The following is a 22941-nucleotide window of genomic DNA, read 5'->3' on the forward strand; positions in this document are numbered from 1 at the left end:
ATGACATTACAGGGCAAAGGAGAATTCAGGTAGCAGCTGGTCGTAAGGTTGCCAAGCAACTGACTTAACCAGGGAGATAAGCTCAGATGATCTGGGCAGACCAGTGTAATCACAACGGTCCTTAAACATGGAAAAGGGAGAAAAGAGGAGGTCAGAGGAAAGCCATGCTATAAGGACTCAGCCCGTTGCTGGCTTCAAAGATGGAGAGAGAAGGGCTTGAGCCAAGGAACGCGGATGCCTCTAGAAGCCGTGAAAGGCAAGAAGACAGCATTCTCTCCTACGTCCTCCAGAAAGGAGCTCACCCCTGCCAACACCTTAATTGTAGTCCAGTGAGACTCAGGTCCCTCTTCTTACCTCCCAAGCTATACGATCACACATCTGTTTTGTGTTAAGCCATTACGTGTGTGGCCGTTTGTTAACAGCAGCAATAAAAAACTAACACAAGGAGCAGAAGAGGGGTCTGACCGCCTGAGGTCGGAGAACAAGACAGAAGAAATCCTGAAGTCGGTCTAGGACGAGGGCTTTGGGACAAAAATAGTTGCTGGAGGCTCCTTTTATGATGTGCCTCATTTCATGGAACACAAGAGGGCATGGATTCAGGCTTAAAAAGTGTCCAGGAATGAAGGGCTTCGGAAGCAATGTGGGTGAGTTCCTGATAAGGATGTCATCAGAGCAGACTGTGACAGCTGCAGACCCCGAATAAAACCAAACTGAAACATTGCCAGTTAGGAAATCAATGCCGCTATAAACCATGGTATCTGAAAGGGTTAAACATACTGCCCAGGGTCTACTCTTCTTTCTTCTGTGGATGAATGTGTGTACTGGAAAATATTTATGAATAAACAATAATTAACGTGATCTAATTGCCATGTTTGTGGCTATTTGTTTCTGGCTGTTAAGACTGATTCTTTTCCCACGGCACGTCCTGAACAGGAAAAAAGATCAGGAAAAAAAATATACTATTCACTGTAGTTACACAAAACTTCTAATTCGCTGAAATTGCTCTGAATAGGAAGTCATGGGATCTAGAAATAATAACTTGGCTATAAAAAGCCAGTCACTTCCTAGTCAGACAGAATTCCCAGTATTCAGAGAATAAATGCATCAACAACAAATTAGATCAGAATTCTTAAAAATTTAGGATGATAAAATCAATACAAATATTGCCTTAAGATTTCTTGATGAAACTATTCTCAAGCCAGTTAAATCAATTAAAAACTCAGAAAATCATGTATGCTCCAATGCTTATAAATCCTCTGGCAGCAAAACTGAAAACAAACAAAAAAAGAATAAGTAATTCCTATAACTTGGGAAATAGCTCATACTTGTAAAGAGGCAACATAAAGTCACATTCCTTTCAGTTTATCCAATAGTTTAATAGATAAGATATGCTATTTGTCCAAACATGCTTTAGTCATGGGGTAAAAATGAAAAAATAACTTAGTTCTCCAACCGGTTATTTAGCCAGACAATATAAAATACTCAGATGGTTTGAAAAATCAAAATGACTTGCTAACAGCGTACTGCATTTAATAGTTTCCATCCAAATGTTTGGCATTCCCTGTATGAAGTCGCATATTATATTCTCATATGCAAAACAACCACAAGTTTAGAGGTTAACTTACTCTCAGGAAAGCTGGAGAAGAATCTAGAAACAGTCCATCCACGGGTCTCTGCATGTCCTGGAGAAGAATTCACATGCCTTTTGGGTCACTACTACATCATGCTTTTAATTTCATGTTTATTGTGAATAGTTCCGTTTAGAATGACTTCCGAAAAGGATTCCGGTCTTAATTCAGCCAGGCTGCCAAAAACTCTTTGCTCACATCACATGGCGACTTCTTTACAGTTTTCCATTTCTTTGTCTCCCTGCCAGTTCCTCAGCAGGGAGTTTGTAGTTGCAGATGGCTGGCTGGACACAGCAAAACATTAGGAACTATCAAATCAAGGAGAACCTAATCTTTGTCAATTAGCTTTTTCATACAAGGCCCTCATGGGAGAGCTGCCCCCCAGCACAGTCTTTTAAAGAGACATAAGTAAAGAAACTGTTCTGAGCAGAGCAGAGAGAAGTAGAAAAGAAAAAAAAAATTTTTTAATTACAGTTGCAAATGAACAAACAGGCCAGAAAGTAACTCAAAAGCTTCCACTGAAATTTACTTCTTAAAACCTGGATACAAAAATACAGAAACGCAGTAATGTAATTTGCTTCAGGGTAACAAAATGAACTCTGATTTTCATCTGCATCTCAGTTGCATTGCATGCAAGCTACCTGCAGCATCTTGCTTGGAGTGGAAAAAAGGAGAATCCTTAGAGCAATGTCACCTAAAAATACCTGCAATCCCAAAACCTACAGGCTTGTTATTTTTGCAACAAGTCCCAGAAAACAAACTACTTTCTCTGTAAGCAACCACTGGTTTTTAGTATGTCCTGTTTTCCATATTGTTCAAGAAACATTTTTAACAGGTAAGAGCTGCCATTCTATCTTTTTTGAGCATTTCAGGTAAGTCGAAGACAAGGCAGTTCCAAAACTTCTTGTAATTCATGGAGAAGAAAGGAGAAAAGGTACCAGCCTCTTTTTGCTTGCTGTCAATCAGTCTGTTAAATTCCTCTGCACTATAATTACTTCCTAAATACATGACTGAAGGAGACTTCCCCTGTGACGCAGTGGTTAAGAATCTGCCTGCCAATGCAGGGAACACGGGTTCGAGCCCTGGTCCAGGAAGATCCCACATGCCGCGGAGCAACTAAGCCCATGCACCACAACTACTGAGTCTGCACTCTAGAGCCCGTAAGCCACAACTACTGAGCCCGTGTGCTGCAACTACTGAAGCCCACACACCTAGAGCCCATGCTCTGCCACAAGAGAAGCCACTGCAATGAGAAGCCCGCGCACTGCAAGAAAGACTCAACGTAGCCAAAAATAATAAATAAATAAATAAATAGATAAATACATACATACATACTTGACTGAAGGGGAAATGATGTGCTGGTGTGTCATTCTCAAATCAAAGAGACTCATCCGTGTCCTATTGGCCATGAAAATTGCATGAAATCTTCCTCATCTACTTCCCATTTTCTCAATATTTATCCTTTTGCTAATTGTGAGTCCAAAAATTGCTTAACTAGCAAAACAGAGGCAGATTGAACTCATTAATGCATGAGACTGTCAAACTTAAAGAAAAAGACCTCTGATTGTCTCTGTATGTCTGCTGCCTTCTGTAGAAGATACAAAATTATCATATTTAATAACACTGCCAGAGAATATAATGTAGGAAATATTTTTCAGAAGAGCTTCATATGTAGGAGAGAGCTTATGCCTTCTGGCCCTAGTCAGCTTCTGGACAGTATTCTTTTCTTTCAATATGCTGTTGGCCTCTTTCTTGACCACACAGTAATCTCTGTAACATTGTAACAGAGCAAGCCCGCCCTCATTAATCTTCTTTTTCAACATTTTCTTGATCTAGTCATATGTCTCTACTCTTCTAAATAAGCTTTAGTATCAGCTTGCCAATTAAAAAAAAATAGTCCTATTGGGATTTCAAAAGTGGAATAGCACTGATTTTATAGCATAATGTCCTTACTAAGCAACCACACATGGTACTTATTACATGCACGGCACACTGAAATATTAACACATTTAATCCATACAATAATCTCATGAGATAGGCATTACTATAACCACTCCCATTTTACAGATGAGAAAAGTGAGTCCCTGAGTTTGAATAACCTGCCCAAATTCGCACAGCTGGTGAATAACAGAATCTGGGTTAAACCCCACCTTCAGTACAAGAGCTCAAATAACAAATGCTGTGCTGTCTGATTTGCGTGCATGTTTCTGTTCCCTCAGTGATTCTCACTTGAGGTGCACGCATTGCGCAATTCTCCTTGACTTTTGCCTCATATATTTTGCAGCAATATTCTCCAGTGCCAGAAGCCTTATAGATGTCAAATGACGTATTGATACTCTGCATGGAGCTAAAACATTCCTCTTGGGGTCTCTCCTGGCCACTTGCACAGAGTACCTGACCCCGTGGGACCTGTGTGCAGCACCATACAAAAGCGTAAGAAGCTGATCTGCAAAGAGAGAACGTAGCAGCCCAGCAGCCTGATAAAGAGAGATGGGGAAGGTCTGCTCGTTCCCCAGGGTCCTCTCTGTTCTTGCCCTTCATCCTAAATCAGGCCCAGCTGCACTGCCTATGGGATGTCTCTTGGAACAGTATAATTTTATTTTCCTTGCACCTCCTCTGCAAATCTCTTACTTTCCACACGGGATGTAAGTCCCTAGGATGACCGACCATTTGATCCAGGCACCTGATTGTATAGTCTCTAAATTAAGCTTTCCTGTGGTTTTCCATTTCCCCATTCCTACACCGATCATGTTTTTTTCTCTGTTGCTTTGTTAGGTTCCCCTTGCCTTTTTTTCCTCCTCTCATCTGGAAAGTTCTGAGTGAGAACTTTCTGGTATTTCGTTCTACTGGTGCTCACCTGTAAATGCTGGTAAATGTATTTGAACCTACGTCACTCTGGCGATGTAAAAAATCAGCCGTATCTCTACCTGTCCTCCCTCCATGGCCTGCTATGGACCAACGTGCTTCCTTCCCACCCCTGACAGGATAAGTCCTTCAGCACATTTGACCTTGAAACCTTAGCTTTACTCCAATGCTGGGCAAGTGATTTACTCTGGAACCCTCACCTTCCTCACCTGTAAGAGACAAAGAATACAATAGGATCCAATGGGGTCATATAGAATTTAAAAATTTAGGATTTGGGGGGCACGGTAGCGAAAGACAAATACCATATGTTATCACTTACGTGTGGAATCTAAAAAATAAAAGAAACAAATGAATATAACAAAACAGAAACAGACTCACAGATCTAGAGAACAAGCTAGTGGTTACCAGTGGGAGAGGGAAGGGGGGAGGGGCAAGATAAAGGTAGTGGATTAAGAGGTACAAACTACTATGTATAAAATAAATAAGCTGCAAAGATATATCGACCAGCACCGGGAATATAGCCAATATTTTACAATAACTTTAAATGGAGTATAATCTACTAAAATTTTGAATCATTATGCTGTATACCTGAAACTAATAAATATTGTAAATCAACTATACTTCCATTAAAAAAAGTCAAAGAACTTGCGTCTGTTTTTAAGCTCTAGGAAATTTTCAGCTAACACATTGGTCAAATATTGCCTCCCTTCTAGTCTTTCTATTTTGTTTCCTGAAAGTTCACTAGGTATTTGAGATCTATTTTCCTTGTTTTACCTTCTGCCTGACTACCATCTTGAAACTGGAGAGCAATTCATTTCACACCACACATAAATAACCACCGCACAGTTTGTATAACGTCACTCCCATTGTTCCATTCACAGTGTCTTGGTTTCTATGCAGGGATACACGAGACTTTTCATCATCTGGTCCCTTCTCTTTGCAGCCTTCCCTTGCCCTAACCTTTCCTTCAACTCCGGTCATACCTAGACATGCTTACTTTTTTAAAGTGAATGCACTGCGGAGATACAATACATCGATCTGCCTAATTCTTACTTGTCTTCGGGTCTCAGGTCTGGCCTCTGCTCCCCGAGGAGGCTTCCTGACCCTCCTCCCGTGTGGCTTAGATGCCCCTCAGAGGTGCTCCTGGAGCATTACCACGGTTACTGTGTACTTCACAATATTTTAAACTAATCATGCTCATCTCTCTCCCATCATAGATTGTAAACTTCTGAAAGGAACCACAGAACCCGCACTGCTGTACACACCACAGAGCCTGGGACATGAAAGTTGTTTAATACTTTTACTTTGGGTTTTAAATGTGTCATGTTGAATGTGAGGTAGGGAAGCAAAAACAAACAAACACACAAAAACTAGATTTATTTTTTCCAGAAACCTGGTTATGAAAGAAAAGTTTTTCTTGGGTGGTAGCCAAAAAGAGTTGTTTTGATCAAGGGTAGGTTTCTTAAAAGATGGTATTTAGAAGGGGAAGGGAAAAGGGAAATACTGAAAATATAGAAGTAATCAAGTAACAGAGAGAACATTTCCTTTGCCGGGGGGCGGGGGTGGTAAGAAGGGACTGCATCAGAACCGAGATGAGAAGACAGCCTTGAAAAGGAAAAGAGAGAGTTTCTTGGAGGGGAAAGTGAGAACTGAGAGAATGTCTAAATATGACAACATCCAGTAAAGATTTCCCCACTGAGGGTTAAGATATTTTTCTGCAGATTCTAAGCACAGACCAACAGATGTGCTTGACAACTGAAGAGAGGGTGAGGAGTCTTGAAAAAGCTCTCAGGAGAACGGAAGACATTTACCTTACACTTGATGGGGATTCTCCAGTCACGCCGAGAGCCCTGCCCAGGTAGGTAGAACGCCTCAAAACAAAAGGAAAAAATATGAAGTTTGCCTTTGAACCGATGACTCAAAATAACACATTTTCAAAAGTCTTCTATTGCTTATTGATACTATGTATAAAATAGATAACTAATGAGAACCTACTGGATAGCACAGGAGACTCTACTCAATGCTCTGTCGTGACCTAAATGGGAAGGAAATCTAAAAAAGAGGGGATATGTGTATACATATAACGGATTCACTTTCCTGCACAGCAGAAAGTAACACAACATTGTAAAGCAACTATACTCCAATAAAAATTAATTAAAAAAAAAAAGAATGGGTAAGAAAAAAAAATCCTCTATTGCTGACTGAAATCATTGGTGGATCAAGAAAGGCACCAATGGCTATAGAAACTGATAAATCATGAATTACTTGACAAGAAAATGCTTAAAATGAACAAGAAAGAAAAACACATATTTACCAAACAAAACTGAGGGACTCAAACTCAGGACGCTAGCTTCAGCATTAGTAGCCCAGTGACTAAAGCAGCCATGCAAAAAGGGCATGAATTGACATATTATTGTTACATTTTGCAATGTTTTTTTGCTCTTTCATTCTTTTTACAAAGGGTAACTTGCCAAATGCACAACTAAATGTCATTTACTAGTGTTACTTATATTCACCAACTTTGAATTTATAGAATAAAGTCATTGGATCTACACAGGTTTCTCCCTCTTTGTTTACTTTATATATGCCTAACTGGTAAGCTTGGGCTCCTTGGACCTCACCATCAGCTATAAGTACATCATTACAAGCTCTAGGTAGATTTAACAAAAGTTGCACACAGCTCACTGGGTTTGAAAGAATCAAGGATACTGCCACTGAATTCTCCTTAACTTTGGCTGACAGTGGGCTAACATCTAACATCTCAGGGCAGAATGCAGAAAGTGATGGTAGATGCCAACCCAGTGTGGGGTGCCTGAACAGAGCCTGGGAAATTTCAGCTCCTTCTCCATCAGAGACTAGGAAATCCCAGACTCATCCCATAACATTTCTGGCTGTTAATCTTTCCTGTCTTTGTTTTTCAGATATTTGATTGAATCCATTTATCTTAAATTTTGCATGAGCTTTTTGTTCTTCATAGAAATTATTACTGCCCATTACCTTTTTGTGTATTCAATGAGAACTTCAAGCAAAAATGTATTCAGTCATCTAAAAGTATTGTTTACAATGTACAATCATTACTTTTCTAAAGCCAACCCCAGGAGTCCTTTTTGCAAGTTTTCTGGTTTACTTAGTGTAAAACTTTAAAAAGCTGAAGAAAATGTTGGGCCAGTTACCTTTGAATTGATCATTTGCACTAAAATATCACACAGTGTAATTTTAAAGACAATAGCAAGATTTCTATCAACGGTCAAACCACTGCTGATGTGTTTTCCTCTGTCCCATTTTAAAATGGATGAATAAAATTATTTCTTGTCTTATTTCTGCCAGACACCGGAAATAAGACAAGAAAACAAAGCTAAAAAAAGAGTGCAAACTTAAGCAAGCAAGTTCTGAGGTGGTTTGGCAAAGGCTGATTGATAAACCAGCTAAAATATGATTTGTGTGTAAGGATAAAATAGTCACATTTGTCAAACAAAATCTGAGATTTCTCTTTTATAGATCTCTCTGATAATGGATAATATCTCGTATATTGGATCTCCTTCAAGAAGAAAGAAATTGAACCCAAAAGGAAGTAGTTGGATGTTGGAAACTAATAAACACATTGGTAAACTAAATAAATATTGACTGTGCAAAGTAATGATGACAATGACTAATTAGAGTTGGGGGAGGGAGGGTGTTAAACATGATATGGGACTAAAATATCAACCAGCAATTATATGGTAGAAGAGAGAGCCATGATCAGGGTTAAATTCTCTGGAGATCTTACAGTTCAGGATAAGGACAGAAATACTGATTAAAAGTGCATTGTCCAATATGGCAGCCACTAGCCCCCAGTGGGTATTTAAATTTAAATGTTATTTCATTAGAAATCAATAAAATTTAAGATTCAGTTCCTTCACCTCTGACATGTGGAGAGCTTGGAAGTCAGCATTCCCATCCTAACGACAAGAAAAAGTTAAGCAAACTGAAAATCAATGATGTGCCTTGGACCCGTCAAGAGTGAGGTCTCAGGGCAAACCACAGCCCTGAAATCTGGACTCCTAGGGGCCCAAAGGTGTTAAGAGACGAATTGCTTTTTAAAATTCAGACATGGCCTGCTTTTGTTTGGGTCTACACTCAAATATGGCTTTCTTTAGGGTGGTCTTTCGCATAGGACTAGCAATATTCCCAGACATGGAATATGCACTCCCCAAATCCAGTAAACCAAACGCCACGCTTCTTGCTTGGTCCTAGGGGTGGGGAACGGCAGCAGTTTATTTTTAGTTGCACGTGGATTATCCTGGTGGCTCCTGCCCAACTTACTCTTAAGGATTTTACTGTCAGGGCAGGTCCTTGGACTTTTGCTGGATTTCTTAATCCAGCCTTGGTTGGCTATATGAGTCACCATTACATTGGACTCATGACATCATTAATATGGTGTCTTCCATTCCCAGTGTTATCATAACGTCATCAACATGGTGTCTTATTACACTGGAGACCCCCATCAAGTCCAAATCCCTTCTGACCAAATTATGACAGGAGGCTGGTGAGTTTAGATAACCGACGACAGCACAGCAACAAGCTGGGACCCTTCTCCTGTGAACCTGAACTACAACGGGCTCTTTTGCAAGACTGAAATGGAGAAGAAAGTGCTTGCAAAAACAATCACCAAGTACAAGTCTCCTCTAGCTTGTTGTATTTTGCGTGGGGGTGTGTGTGTGTGTGTGTGTGGTTGAAACCATGTCCAGAACTGCTGAGGCTATCGCCGTGCAACTTTATTTAGAATGACCTCTGCTGTTAGCCTCCATGAGCTACCAGCCTTTGTCACGGGACAGAGAATTCATTGGTCCCAGAACTCCAGCTTCTAGCATGTCATGAGTTAAAGTGGTCATCTCTTTTTGGCCACCAACTACTCTATATTGTTTTAAATTACCTACCTGTGTGGGTTTGGGCAGTTCTACTGCTTCCCATTCAGTGCATCCAGTTAAGACAGGCCTGAGGGTGGACTTGCGTGCTTTCTGTCTACAATATTAGGTAGACAAAGCAATCTCCAGTCAGACATAATATCCATCCCAATAATATTGATATATTCAGGTTAACGGAGACTTGATCACTTCACATGAACTTTGCTTAAAAATTTACTTTTTGCCTACATTTTCACCTTAATCCCATCAGCCTTTGCATCTTCTTATCCTATCTAAATTTAGCTGCCATTAAGACTTCACCAACAGGTTTCCAATCACAGGACACTGGGCTCTTGGGTTAAGGAGTCCCAGAAAAGCCTCTCCCCCTTCCTGGCCAGTAACCCACACATGTGCATGTGGCCTTGGATCCCCACCATGTAGGACCAGAAGATTCTGGCCTCTCCTTCAATCTTTATGATAATTAATCTGCTTAGCCACTACCCCAGGCCATTCTGGGTGGGGTATCTGATCATAATGTTTGCCTTCTGTTTTTCTTAATTCTTCCAAACTGGGGTAAATGGAGTGAACTTCTTTGGGGCCTTCTGACGTTGGAGTGCCACTGGTCCACCCAACCTTCCGCAGTGCTGCATTGACACCACCCAGGTCCACCACATTCATCCCATTTCTCATTAACCTTCTTGAAAACTTGCCCCCTCCTAGGTCAAGTACCTTGACTCTTCTTTCTGTCTCTCCTCATTTTCTCTTTAGTGGCCTTGGTATCAGTAAGATAGATCCCTACGGGGAAAATGAGACAGCAAATCTGATAAAGCTTCTCAAACTGTTGGATTTCGCAAGAGCAATGTCACATGGGGTGCCCATGTAAAAGACACCCCCTTAATCACCGCATTTACCGTAACCTGGTAAAAGGCATATTCAGTGGGTGAATGCCCCAGTCCTCATAAACCCAATCTCACTAGCCTTTGAAGCATATCAACTGTCTCATCTGAGATTCCACCAGGCATTTCCTGGGGCAGGTGGGCAGTCATCCTTTTCAGGATAAATGCATTTTACGGTGGCTTTTATCCCATCCACCAGGCTGGCCATTCCCTCAAGAATAACCCTCTGTGTGTTTGGATCACATATAGCCATCTGTGACTGTTCAGTTGTGAGCTGCAGGTCCTGTAAGACCCCACCATGCCCTTCCCCTCTGCAGCCCTCAAAACCAGACACAGCCCCCAAATTAGTCACTCTCACAATCCATTTGAGTCAAGGTTCTTCAGGAAGTTGACGATACTAATCCAAAAAATGAGACAACTTCACACTATACCCGCTGCCTCGGTAGTTTCTTGTTTTTTTTTTTCCCTCTACCACACTGACTTCCTTTTTGGAGACTGGAGGCCACAGAGGTACTTTCCTGGCATGATTTTTCCCTTTGCAGGCAGCTTTGAGGTTAGCGGTCAAAGCTAAGACTGACCCAAAACTGAGCTTTGTCCAGCATCAAGGTCCAGCTCAGCACTTTCTCTCACTTTAGCTGCTATAGATAATAATGACATAGGGATTGTATGTTTAGCATGCTTATTGTTCTGCATTTCCTTGCATGTCCAATGAACCACTGCGTCTACTCTCATCTCTAATTCCACTGGTAAGCGTTACCTTTGGTAGCTGATGTTTATACCGCGGGTGATGGGGGTAGCTATCAGGGACCAAAGGTTCCCCATCCCCTGCCCTTGCATTCTTTCTTTTCCCAACCTGCATATTTCCATGAGCCAGAGCCGTTCTAGCAAATTCCACTTCACTGACACCAAATGTCTAGGAAAAACACCCTGTTTTCTTTTGCCCGCACACGTCACGTCTGGCCGCCATATGTGTGCGTTTTGAGCCATAGTGAGCAACTCTCCACCACCACCTGGTGTTGGAGAATTCTATTCAATTCAGTGTAGTTCTAGCACTAGCTCTCTGGTTATTGTCAGATCCCACAGGTTAAGCCTCAGTCCCACAAAACTACTCCCACTACAGATGCTGATTACGAGTCCTCAGCTGGTCATCTGTGCTGCTGACCAATTGGTTATAAACTGGGCTTCCTGTGACTTCCCGCCTTGGGTTCAACAATTTGCCAGGACAGCTCACAGAGCTCAAGGAAACTTACTTAGGTTTACAGGTTTATTATATAAAAAGAATGTGATAAAGGATTCAGATAAATAGCCAAATGAAGGGATTCATAGGGTCTGGAAGGGCCCTGAGCACAGGAGCTGGGGTGTACCACCCTCCTGGCATGTGGATGTGCTCACCAACCCAGAAGTTCTCTGGACCCAGTACTTTTGGGATTTTTATGGAGGCCTCATCAGGTAGGCATGATCAATTATTAACTCAATGTACAACCCCACTCCCCTCTCCCGAGAATGGGAGATGAGGCTGAAAGTACCAAGTTTTTCATCATAGCTTAGTCTTTCTGGTGACTAGCCCCATCCAGGAGCCCACCAAGAATTGCCACGTTAGAATAAAAGATGCACTTATCGCCCAGGAAATTCCAAGGAACTTAGGAGCTCTGTGTCAGACACTCCTATTGCTCAGGAAATTATGAGGGTTTAGAAGCTCAGAGTCAAAGACCAAATATTAGCAGAAACTAGGGGCAGAGATCAAGGTATATATTTCTTATTTTTTTACACAAGTGAATACAGAGAATCACAGCCAAGATCAGCTTACGCAGAGCAGAAGCCACTAGAGCCATAAGCTGGTAGGAGCAAACACTTAAATGGGGATTTTGATGAATTGCTGGTGGCTGAGTGTGGACTAGGTGAGAGAGGGGTCCTGGGGTCAACAGTACGGGGAGGGGGGAGGCAGAAGCAAGTGGGTGTAACCGGAGGGGGACAAAGATTATAGGCCTGGAAAGATGCATCTACTGCTTGAGATCTGAAACTACAGCAGCGGGAGGAGGAGAGAGACCCTCTGACCTTTCTCTTCCCGTCTCTTGCTGCTACTTTCTGTTGGGTTGGTCAAACCCAACTGGAAGCCACCCATCAAAGAAGGGAACTGTGAGGCAAAGAAGGGAACTGTGAGGCAAAGAAGGGGAAGTCAGCTTCCCCTGCAAGGGGATGTTAGGAAAACAGAGAACAAACCCAGTACAAGACCTGTCCACAATAAAATTAGAGATGGTACAAACTCTCTATCCTTTTTAAAAAAAAATCCCTTCCTTTGTTTTGTTCTAATGACCTTCTCTTTTGGAACCCAATCACCTGCTCTTCAACACAATCCTAATAAAAACAAAAGTTAATATCTTCAAAAACAACTGTATTATGATGGTTTTAGCAAACTACATCCAGATTAATCTTTTGAAATATTCATAGTACTACATCTGATATTGGTTATTCAGTACTTTGTAAACATATTTCTATAACAGTTAAGAAAATATATCATTTATAAAGAGTGTAAGTAAAGATTTCATCATACTGTTATGTAAAATGATTGTATATGTTGTCATGTTACACAGTTGAGCAAGACAGGATTATTTATTGCTTGAGTTTAGAAATAATTTAAAATCAGCTCTCATTGTGATATGGATTTACTTTTGTAGGGTACTAAGGGCTCCTGAATAAACAGTAAACTATAAGTCATTTATCATAGATTTGGAAATATAATGTTCCAGATATAATTATGATATATGTAAAATACACAGATAAAATATTTAACCATGTAAAAAGTTTATAAAATGGATAAGAAAAAGATTAAAGTACAATCATAAATGAACAAAGAATACAAATAACACAAAATAAAATGCAAACATATAAAGCTGCAACCTCACCATAAGTTTAAAAGTAAATTAAAACAATTTCAATGTTCTATCAGCAAATATGCATATGTATTTAATCAGGAAATTATATGTACTATCATGATTCTAACCATGTAAAAAATGCACTAAAGAAAAAAGGAAATAGTTGATTGGGGGGTATGGAGAAATGGTAGTGACTCTTTTATTCCGTACATTCAATTTCTATATTTTCCTCTATTATACACATTTTCTTCTATGAGCATAACAACTTTTTAAAAAGTTATGCAACGTATCACCCTCAGAAAGCAGCAAGAATACTGCTTTGTCTTCAAAAAATTTTCTGATGATATTCAAAATGAAACAGCTATTGTTTAAGGGAAAAAATAAAATAATATGTAAAGCTAGCACAGACTTTGAGTAATACAAAAGATATGCGCACATGTGTGCATATATCTTCTTAAAATAGCAGTAAATACACAGAAAACTACTGATCAGGTGATACAGGAAATCAGTGCCCCCCACAATCATAAGAACATACTCAAATTTTTGAAAATCTGAACAAATACTGCTGTGATTCTCATTGTTTTCAAAAGGTATATTTGAACTACTTTTCCAAAGCACATGCTTGTTCATTTGTGAATACAAGGAACTCCTAATCCTGTGACTTTTAAAACAATTTCTGAAGAGGTTTCAGAGGAAGACCCTGGGTTGTACCTGTGTATTAAAGCAAACTCATACACCCAATGTATCACAAACTGGTCTGCAACAATCATGCAGTTTCTAGCTGCTGAATACGTCCCTCACCTTTGTCAGCAAGGGAATTTTAGAAAGTCGTCATACTTCTAAAAAAGTCATATTTCAAAAAATTCCAAATGTGTGGCTTTATTTTCACAACACCCTATGCATGGCTCTTCAGGTATCTCTACTAATACTTTGTATTGCCTTTATTATAGATCTTCTACCACTCCAAAAGTTAAAGGGAAGAGTAATTTTTAAAATTTATTCATTTATTGACTAAATATACAAAATATACCTAATATTGATGTTAATAATTTTTTAATTATATACACTGCTAATTATTACATATGACATAAGCTTATAAGACATCAACAAAGAATGATTAGGTCTGAGGTTTCAAGGGTCTTCTGAATGAGGAAGGAGTTTCCATCTCATGGTTGTATCAACCTCTTCATCAAAATTTCCCAGCTCCTGCTCCTTAGAAAGCTCTAAGGACACCTAAACATGTGCCAAAGAAGAAGCACAAAGAATTAGCAAGCTGTTGATTGTCTTCTAAATAAACAGAAAGCATGCACGCTACTTTCATGTGAAATTTACAGGAATGATACCAAACCATACAGGTTGACTCACCTTTTCCAAGGTGCACTGAGAGAGGTTGTATTCTTCCAGGTTAAAGTTATGTTTCACTGAAAAAAAAAGACTAGTAGTAGATGCTTACAATTTATCTATTACCAACCATCTTTTCAAAGTCATCTGAAACAAAACTGCCAATAATTGATATAAATGGAATATAGAGCTGAATGAACAAATGCTTGGTGAAAGAATGTAGTAGTGAAAAGTCATAGCATCAATATAAATACTTATTTTTTTGTTGATATTATAATTATTTATTGTTTTTTTTATTGGGGTATAGTTGCTTTACAATGTTGTATTAGTTTCTGCTGTACAATGAAGTGAATCAGCTGTACATATACATATATCCCCTCCCTCTCGGACCTCCTTCCCCCGACACCATCCTTCCCACCTAGGTCACCAAAGAGCACTGAGCTGACCTCCCTGTGCTATACAGCAGGTTCCCACTAGCTAACTATTTTACACATGGCAGTGTATATATGTCATTCCCAATCTCCCAATTCATCCCCCCTCCCCCCAGCCCTGTGTCCACACGTCTGCATCTCTATTCCTGCCCTGCAAATAGGTTTATCTGTACCATTTTTCTAGATTCCACGTATATGCATTAATATACGATATTTGTTTTTCTCTTTCTGACTTACTTCACTCTGTATGACAGTCTCTAAGTCCATCCACGTCTCTACAAATGACCCTATTTCGTTCCTTTTTATGGCTGAGTAATATTCCATTGTATATATGTACCACATCTTCTTTATGCATTCATCTGTCTATGGAAATTTAGGTTGCTTCTGTGTCCTGGCTATTGTAAACAGTGCTGCAATGAACATTGGGGTGCATGTGTCTTTTTGAATTACGGTTTTCTCAGGGTATATGCCCAGTAGTGGGATTGCTGGGTCATATGGTAGTTCTCTTTTTAGTCTTTTAAGGAACCTCCATACTGTTCTCCACAGTGGCTGTATCAATTTACATTCCCACCAACAGTGTATGAGGGTTCCCTTTTCTCCACACCCTCTCCATCATTTATTCTTTGTAGATTTTTTGATGATGGCAATTCTGACTGGTGTGAGGTGATACTTCCTCGTAGTTTTTTTTTTAAACTTAAAAAAATTATTTATTTGTTTATTATTATTATTATTATTATTTTGGCTGCATTGGGTCTTCATTGCTGCATGCGGGCTTTCTCTAGTTGCAGTGAGCGGGGGCTAATCTTTGTTGCGGTGCGCAGGCTTCTCACTGCGGTGGCTTCTCTTGTTGTGGAGCATGGGCTCTAGGCACGCAGGCTTCAGTAGTTGTGGCACGCAGGCTCAGTAGCTGTGGCTCACGGGCTCTAGAGCGCAGGCTCAGTAGTTGTGGCACATGGGCTTAGTTGCTCCGTGGCATGTGGGATCTTCCCAGACCAGGGCCCAAACCTGTGTCCCCTGCATTGGCAGGCGGATTATTAACCACTGCACCACCAGGGAAGCCCCTCATTGTAATTCTGATCAGCATTTCTCTAATAATTAGGGATACTGAGCATCTTTTCATGTGCCTCTTGGCCATCTGTATGTCTTCTTTGGAGAAACGTCTATTTAGGTCTTCCATCCTTTTTTTTTTGATTGCGTTGTTTGTTTTTTTGATATTGAGCTGCATGAGCTGTTCGTATATTTTGGAGATTAATCCCTTGTCAGTTACTTCATTTACAAATATTTTCTCCCATTCTGAGGGCTGTGTTTTCATTTCAGTTATGGTTTTTTTTGCTGTGCAAAAGCTTTTAAGTTTCATTAGGTCCCATTTGTTTATTTTTGTTTTTATTTTCATTACTCTAGGAGGTGGCTCAAAAAAAGATCTTGCTGTGATTTATGTCAAAGAGCGTTCTTCCTATATTTTCCTCCAAGAGTTTTATAGTGTCTGGTCTTACATTTAGGTCTTTAATCCATTTTGAGTTTATTTTTATATGGTGTTAAGGAGTGTTCTAATTTCATTCTTTTACATGTAGCTGTCCAATTTTCCCAGCACCACTTATTGAAGAGACTGTCTTTTCTCCATTGTATATCCTTGCCTCCTTTGTCATAAATTAGGTGACCATAGGTGCGTGGGTTTATCTCTGGGTTTTCTATCCTGTTCCATTGATCTATATTTCTGTTTTTGTGCCAGTACCACACTGTCTTGATTACTGTAGCTTTGTAGTATAGTCTGAAGTCAGGGAGCCTGATTCCTCTAGCTCCATTTTTCTTTCTCAAGATTGCTTTGGCTATTTGGGGTCTTTTTGATATGACTGAAAAGGGGTTAAAATCTAAAATATATAAACAGCTCATATAAAACCAAAAAAACCCAAACAAACAGCTTGATTAAAAAATAGGCAGAAGACCTGAATAGATATTTTTCCAAAGTAGACATACAGATGGTCACAGGAATATGAAAAGATACTCAACATCACTAATCATCAGAGAAATGCAAATCAGAACCACAATGAGATATCACCTCACACTTGTCAGAATGGGTATCATCAAAAAGACCACAAATAACAAATGCTGGAGAGGCTGTGGAGAAAAGGGAACCCTCTTGCACTGTTGGTGGGAATATAAATTGGTGCAGCCACTATGGAGAACAGTATGGAAGTTCCTCAAAAAACTAAAACTAGAGCTACCATATGATCCAGCAATCCCACTCCTGGGCATATATCCAAAGAAAACAAAAACAGTGATTCGAAAAGATCCATGCACCCCAATGTTCATAACAGCATTACTTACAGTAGCCAAGATATGGAAGCAACCTAAGTGTCCATCTGTAGACGAATGGATAAAGAAGATGTGGTACATATCTATACAGAATGGAATACTACTCGGCCACAGGAAAAAAAAAAAGAAAAGAAATTTTGCCATTTGCAACAACATGGATGGACCTGGAGGGCATTATTCTTAGTAAAGTAAGTCAAAGACAAATACTGTATGTTATCACTTATGTGTGGAATCTAAAAAATACAACAAATGAACATAACGAAACATTTCACAAATAGACTCACAGATCTAGAGAACAATCTAGTGGTTACCGGTCAGGAGAGGGAAGGGGGGTGGAGGCATGATAAAGGTAGGGGATTAGAGGTACAAACTACTATGTATAAAATAAATAAGCTGCAAGGATCTATCGTACAGAACAGGGAATATAGCCAACAGTTTATAATAACTTTAAATGGAGTATAATCTATAAAAATTTTGAATCATTATGTTGTACACCTAAAACTAACATAATATTGTAAATCAACTGTACCTCAATTAAAAAATGAAAAAAATAAAGTTAAATCCAAAAATATTATCTAATTTTTGATTAATTCTTCAAAAGTTTTATTTAAAAACGGTCATTCTTACCTGCTTCTAATTTGTGAAAGGCCTGAGACAGAGGGCGAACATCCTCCGTGGGCAGTTTATAGGCCAAGAAGGAGGAATACCTAGAAATAGAAAAATGTCATACTTGACCTTGAGTTTCAAGGGATAAAAACGACCATCAAAATAAATGTTGACATTAACAGCAATTTCCTTTTAAAAATAAAATTAATGCAAATTAATGTATGGCTTCAATCTGAAACAGATAAAATAATTTATCAATGGACATTTCTTACAGTGGCTTTGGTGGCTGGTGGTTGGAAATGATCCAGTATAATTACTTTTATGCTTAGTCTATGCAAACCTTTTTCTTGTGGAACACAGATATTCTGAACGAATCCCTTTGGTTAGTTCAAATTAGGTTGGAACGAATCCCAACTTAATATTTCATCATTGTCACCAGAAAGTGAAGGAAAGATACAAAGTTGAGACTGAGAGTCATAATAGTGTAGGGATTCAAATCCCTTTAAACAAAACTTTCCTGACATCTGCTGACTTAAAAATGCACAACGTGAAAGCTGTGAGTTAAGTTTTATTTGGGGCAACATGAGGACTCTAGCCCGGGAGACAGTATTTCAGAGAGCTCTGAGAAACTGCTCCAAAGAGGCAGGGGGTAAGGTCAGTATGTATGTGATTTTGGTGAAGGGGAAGTACATGCCATCAAGCACATACTTTTTGCAGGTTTCTGCTAGTCACGAGGAGCAGACGTCACCATGAAGGATTTTAGTGCTTTTCTAGATAGGAGGAGATACAAGAATTGGGCTCATAAAACCTTCTGAAAATTTCTATCTCAAGACCTGTTCTGCCAGTTTTTCCCAGAGCACAGAGCACCTCATTCCTGATCTCCACCCTGAATTCCTTTCAGGGGGTGCTGAAAGTCAGCAGCTGCAGCAGTTCATGATTTAACCCTTGTAGAGGCAGATGGCAAGTGCCAATTTGTAGTTGACGCCTCAAAGGAGAGGACGAGCCGGAACTGATTTTTGCCATCATTTCCTTGTGCTACTCCTGGCTGTATGACCTCAGGCCCCATGCTCCCAGGCAGCCCTAAAGCTGCCAGACCTCCCGGTCGGGCCCTCTTCAGCCCAGCACCCCCTCTCATGACCTTTCCATCTATTCATCAAAACCGCTTCTTGGATTTGTGACCCTGAGGGTCTGGGAATAGGACTGAATTACGTGCCCTGGCGTATCCCTTAGATAATTCCATTACATTTGAACTGTGCCAAAAGGCAAACAGCCACTGTTACGCCCTGCTTTTTTGCTGTGCTTATCCCTCCAAGGAATTTCAAACTCAGTTCCTGCTCCACGCCCCTGCCCTCCCCTTGAAAAAACAACACCCATATTCCTATGTGCTCACACACATATGCCTTTCTATTCTACATTTTGAGGCATGAAAACTCCATGAAAGGGACATTCTTTGATGGTCTCAATTGCTGTTTCTTTCCTATGAGGATGGTTCATCCTAAACAGTTGCGTCTTTAAAATTGTAACTATTTACATCTTTTAGAGAAGCCTAAGGAAGGTGTCATGGGCCCCGCTGCAGTCTTGTGTAGCTCCAAGTCATCAGAAATCCCTTCCCCCGTTTTTCCCAAGTTCCCCTGCAGAGCTGGGGACCAGCCTTGGATGGCCGAGGAGGCCCAGGTTGGGTGTCCCCAAGTCTCCCTAGGGGGCACAGCTTTCTGGGTAGCTCCCAAATATCATAATCTGGAAGACTTAAATCCATTTTTGAGGTCCCTCACTTGATGGTGAAGTCAAGTAGCCCCGAACTTCTCACAGAGCAGGAAAAAAACCACTGATGGGAAAAGCCAACACGTTCATCCACAATCAAAAGCTCCTTTCACCTCTCCTGCTGTGCAGCGTGCGGGAAAAGCTTCAGAACCTCAGTGTGGACCAATGGCACTTGAGAAGTTTCCTTCACTGTTAGTTCGAGAATGTACTCCTTGCCAAGGTTGTTTTTCAGGTGTTGGATGGAACCGATGCATCTGTGAGCAAAAAGGAAAACATGCTGGAAAAAATCTTGCCCCTGAAACTTTTTCATGTTATTCTTAAATTTCAAATGTAGGGAAAGGGGGTCCCTGAGGTAGAGGAAAGGAAGGGCTCCAGCGGATCACAGGGATTTTTGCCGTTTTCATAGCAAATCTCGTTCTGAAAGTCAAGTGCAGGCTCTGGAAAGACACCCACCTCAGCCTTCCGGACACCATCACGGCCACACGGTCACACACGGCCTCGGCCTCGGCCAGGTAGTGGGTGGTCAGGAGGGCGCCCCTCTCCGTGTTCTTAATGGCTGTCTGGATCGTCTGCCTGGATGAGCCCCAATATTAACACCATATTTTAAAAAAAGTGTAGGAAAAAAGAGAAGGGAAGTTTTATAGATGAAATACAATTTATGGATCATATTTAAATCCTAATTAAAAAAGAAACAGGGAAATGTGAATACTGAGAAGGTTTTGATAAAAGTTTTGAAATATTTTTAGGTGTGCTAATGGTATTCTGGTTAAGTTAATAAAAAAAACTCCATTTCTTTTGGAGAAACTAACTGAACTGTTTATACATGAAGGATACACTGCCTAGTATTTGCTTCAAAATAACGGGAGAGTAGGGAAAAGAAGGGGCAGAGGGTAAAGATGAAGGAAGATTGGCCTTATACAAATAACTCTTGGTTTAATAGATTCATAAATAATTCTCTATCCATTTGTATAAAATTTCCATAACAAAGTTCTTTTAAAAAGTTGGGAGGGACTTCCCTGGTGGTCCAGTGGTTATGGCTCCGTGCCTCCACCGCAGGGGGCACGGGTTCAATCCCTGGTCGGGGAACTAAGATCCCACATGCCGTGCAGCATGGCCAAAAAGATTAAATAAATAAAGAAATAAAATTCGATTTAAAACAAGGTTGGGAAAATATTGGACGGTCACAAATACGAAAGTGGACTGGAGAATTTTATAATTCCAAATAGAAAGTCCTACATAGGAAAGTAAAAATAATTTAAAAACTAAGAAAACCTGGGTCAACAAATTTGACAGATTTGGTGAAAGCCGGAAAAAAAGGAAATGAGGAAAAGATATCAGCAAGTTAATAGTTTCTAAGGCAACTGTTATAGACGTCTCAATAATTGGCAAAATTAAAATACATTCCAAATTGCAAGACCTAAAACTTCAACAAAATACCGAGAGGTGTTTTTTTTTTTTCCCATGTGAATACCACACGCGTATAAAGCACTATTAGAGAGTCTACCTGTTAAATATTTGTTTTCCTAATAACGTGGATTGTTTCCACTCAATTAGGAACCAGTGGATTCGCTTTTCCGAGATCAGTTTAAAATGCTACTTGTACATAAGGTTTGTCCTCCTGGCTCTGAGGGTCATAACTTCTCACCACATGTGCTGCTGCTCTGTTGGATCCAAGCCTGTAGACGGTTCATCCAGAAGCAGGACAGGCGGATCTCCCAGGATACTCAGCACAAAACACAACTGAAATGCAGAGAAACGCCGCTATTTGCTGCCACCAGCCCATCAGCTCTCAGAATAACATCCCGCACCGCACAGACCTTTCTAGTAGCTCCTGCTGTTAATTTCTGCACTGGAACATTCAGCTGTTCGTGCAGTTTGAAGGCGTCCGCCAATCTGATGGGAAACAGGATGAGACTATGAGATCAAGAGTATCTGGGGAAAGGCAAATCACATGCAAGGGTTACAGCACTGGAGTTCCCTCCTTGGCACTATTATTCTCAAAACTGATGATCAAAGAAAAAAGTTTATTTTGAACACGAGAGATTTTCATCTCATAAAAAAAATTTTGAAACTAACTAGAATTCTAACTGAAATAGGTGATTATTCATGATTATTCACTCATTTAACATTTTAAAAATGTATTTTATTGAAGTATAGTTGATTTGCAATATATTAATTTCTGCTGTACAGCAAAGTGATTCCGTTCATATACATATATCCATTCTTTTTCAGATTCTTTTCCATTATGGTTTATCACAGGACATTGAATACAGTTCCCTGTGCTGTACGGTAGGACCTTGTTGTTCATCCATCCTGTATATACTAGTTTGCATCTGCTCACCCCAAACTCCCACTCCATCCCTCCCCCCTCGCCCCTCCCCCTTGGCAACCACCAGTCTGCTTTCTACGTCTGTGAGTCTGTTTCTGTTTCATGGATAAGTTCATTTATGTCGTATTTTATTGATAGATTCCACATATAAGTGATATCATATGGTATCATTTGACATTGACAATTATTCTATGGAACTATTTTTTTTTAAAGATCCCTCGGTCAGGGATGCAGGAAACAAGACCCTGTCCTTCATCCCTGCTCTATCCCTGACGCTCCCTGAAAGGTGCAGACGTCATTCCTACTCTTCACTCTTTATTCGTGATGGTACAGCCTCCCTGCATCTCGGCACAGAGGAACCTCATGACCGCACAGTACCGTGAAATGGCAACGCTGGCGTCTGCTTTACGCAGCCCTTTCACCGCGGCGAACACCTCCAGATGTTCGCGCGCTGTCAGGATGGGCCACAGCACGTTCTCCTGGGGACAGTACCCCAGGAACCGGACGCTGCCGTCCCCCTGATGACCCAAAACCGAACCGTATCCGGTCAGTTCCACCTAAGAAAGTGAACTGGTTTTAGAAACGTGCAAGCTTTTCTCCAATCACATGATTACTCAAGAAACTGACCTGTAGCTAAAAATCACCCAAATTTTTTGAGAAATATTACAGAAATTACTTCATATGTTTATTATAAAAAACTATTTAAACTACTAAAAGTACAGTCTTACAAGGATATAACCCATATATATTATAACATGTCTATTTTGGGAATGGAAACCATTTCTTCATTTTCACTACCTCTCCAGCTGTTGGCTTCATGACCCCAGATATCATTCTAATAGATGAGCTTTTACCAGCGCCATTAGGTCCTAGCAATCCCAAAATTTCACCTGAAAGAGAATTACCCATTATCAATATTGGAAGTAAAAGAATAACATAAACATGTTTCTTCAATAAGTTTCTGAGATACATGTGCATCCCTCAGTACCACTTTGAAATTTATAATGTATATGTA

At 40.2% G+C, this 22941-nt stretch overlaps 1 protein-coding gene and 1 long non-coding RNA gene across 6 annotated transcripts in view; one reads left to right on the forward strand and one right to left on the reverse strand.

Annotated features, from left to right (window-relative positions):
- The first annotated feature begins 3916 nt into the window (after positions 1–3916).
- On the forward strand, positions 3917–10441 carry LOC309650937. The gene is made up of 2 exons (XR_014257837.1): positions 3917–4216; positions 4404–10441. It is a non-coding gene; the product is annotated as an uncharacterized lncRNA (long non-coding RNA).
- A 2616-nt stretch (positions 10442–13057) lies between these two features.
- The window catches only part of LOC309650925 (ATP-binding cassette sub-family A member 6-like), a 66789-nt gene continuing 56905 nt past the window's right edge, over positions 13058–22941 (reverse strand). For 4 of the 5 annotated variants that reach the window (XM_082442931.1, XM_082442930.1, XM_082442934.1 and 1 more), the window contains 9 exons: positions 22725–22816; positions 22305–22483; positions 21415–21490; positions 21243–21337; positions 20051–20170; positions 19711–19851; positions 17858–17937; positions 14511–14566; positions 13058–14378 (listed from right to left, as the gene is read on the reverse strand). In XM_082442931.1, coding sequence (XP_082299057.1) covers positions 14277–14378; positions 14511–14566; positions 17858–17937; positions 19711–19851; positions 20051–20170; positions 21243–21337; positions 21415–21490; positions 22305–22483; positions 22725–22816 — 941 coding nt within the window. In that variant the 3' untranslated portion in view covers positions 13058–14276. Of the gene's footprint in view, positions 14379–14510; positions 14567–17857; positions 17938–18544; positions 18607–19710; positions 19852–20050; positions 20171–21242; positions 21338–21414; positions 21491–22304; positions 22484–22724; positions 22817–22941 lie in introns of those variants that run through there. The other variant, XM_082442932.1, reaches the window with a different exon arrangement.

Source organism: Balaenoptera physalus, assembly GCF_965194825.1.
Source record: "Balaenoptera physalus genome assembly, chromosome: 20".
Taxonomy (NCBI): Eukaryota; Metazoa; Chordata; class Mammalia; order Artiodactyla; family Balaenopteridae; genus Balaenoptera; species Balaenoptera physalus.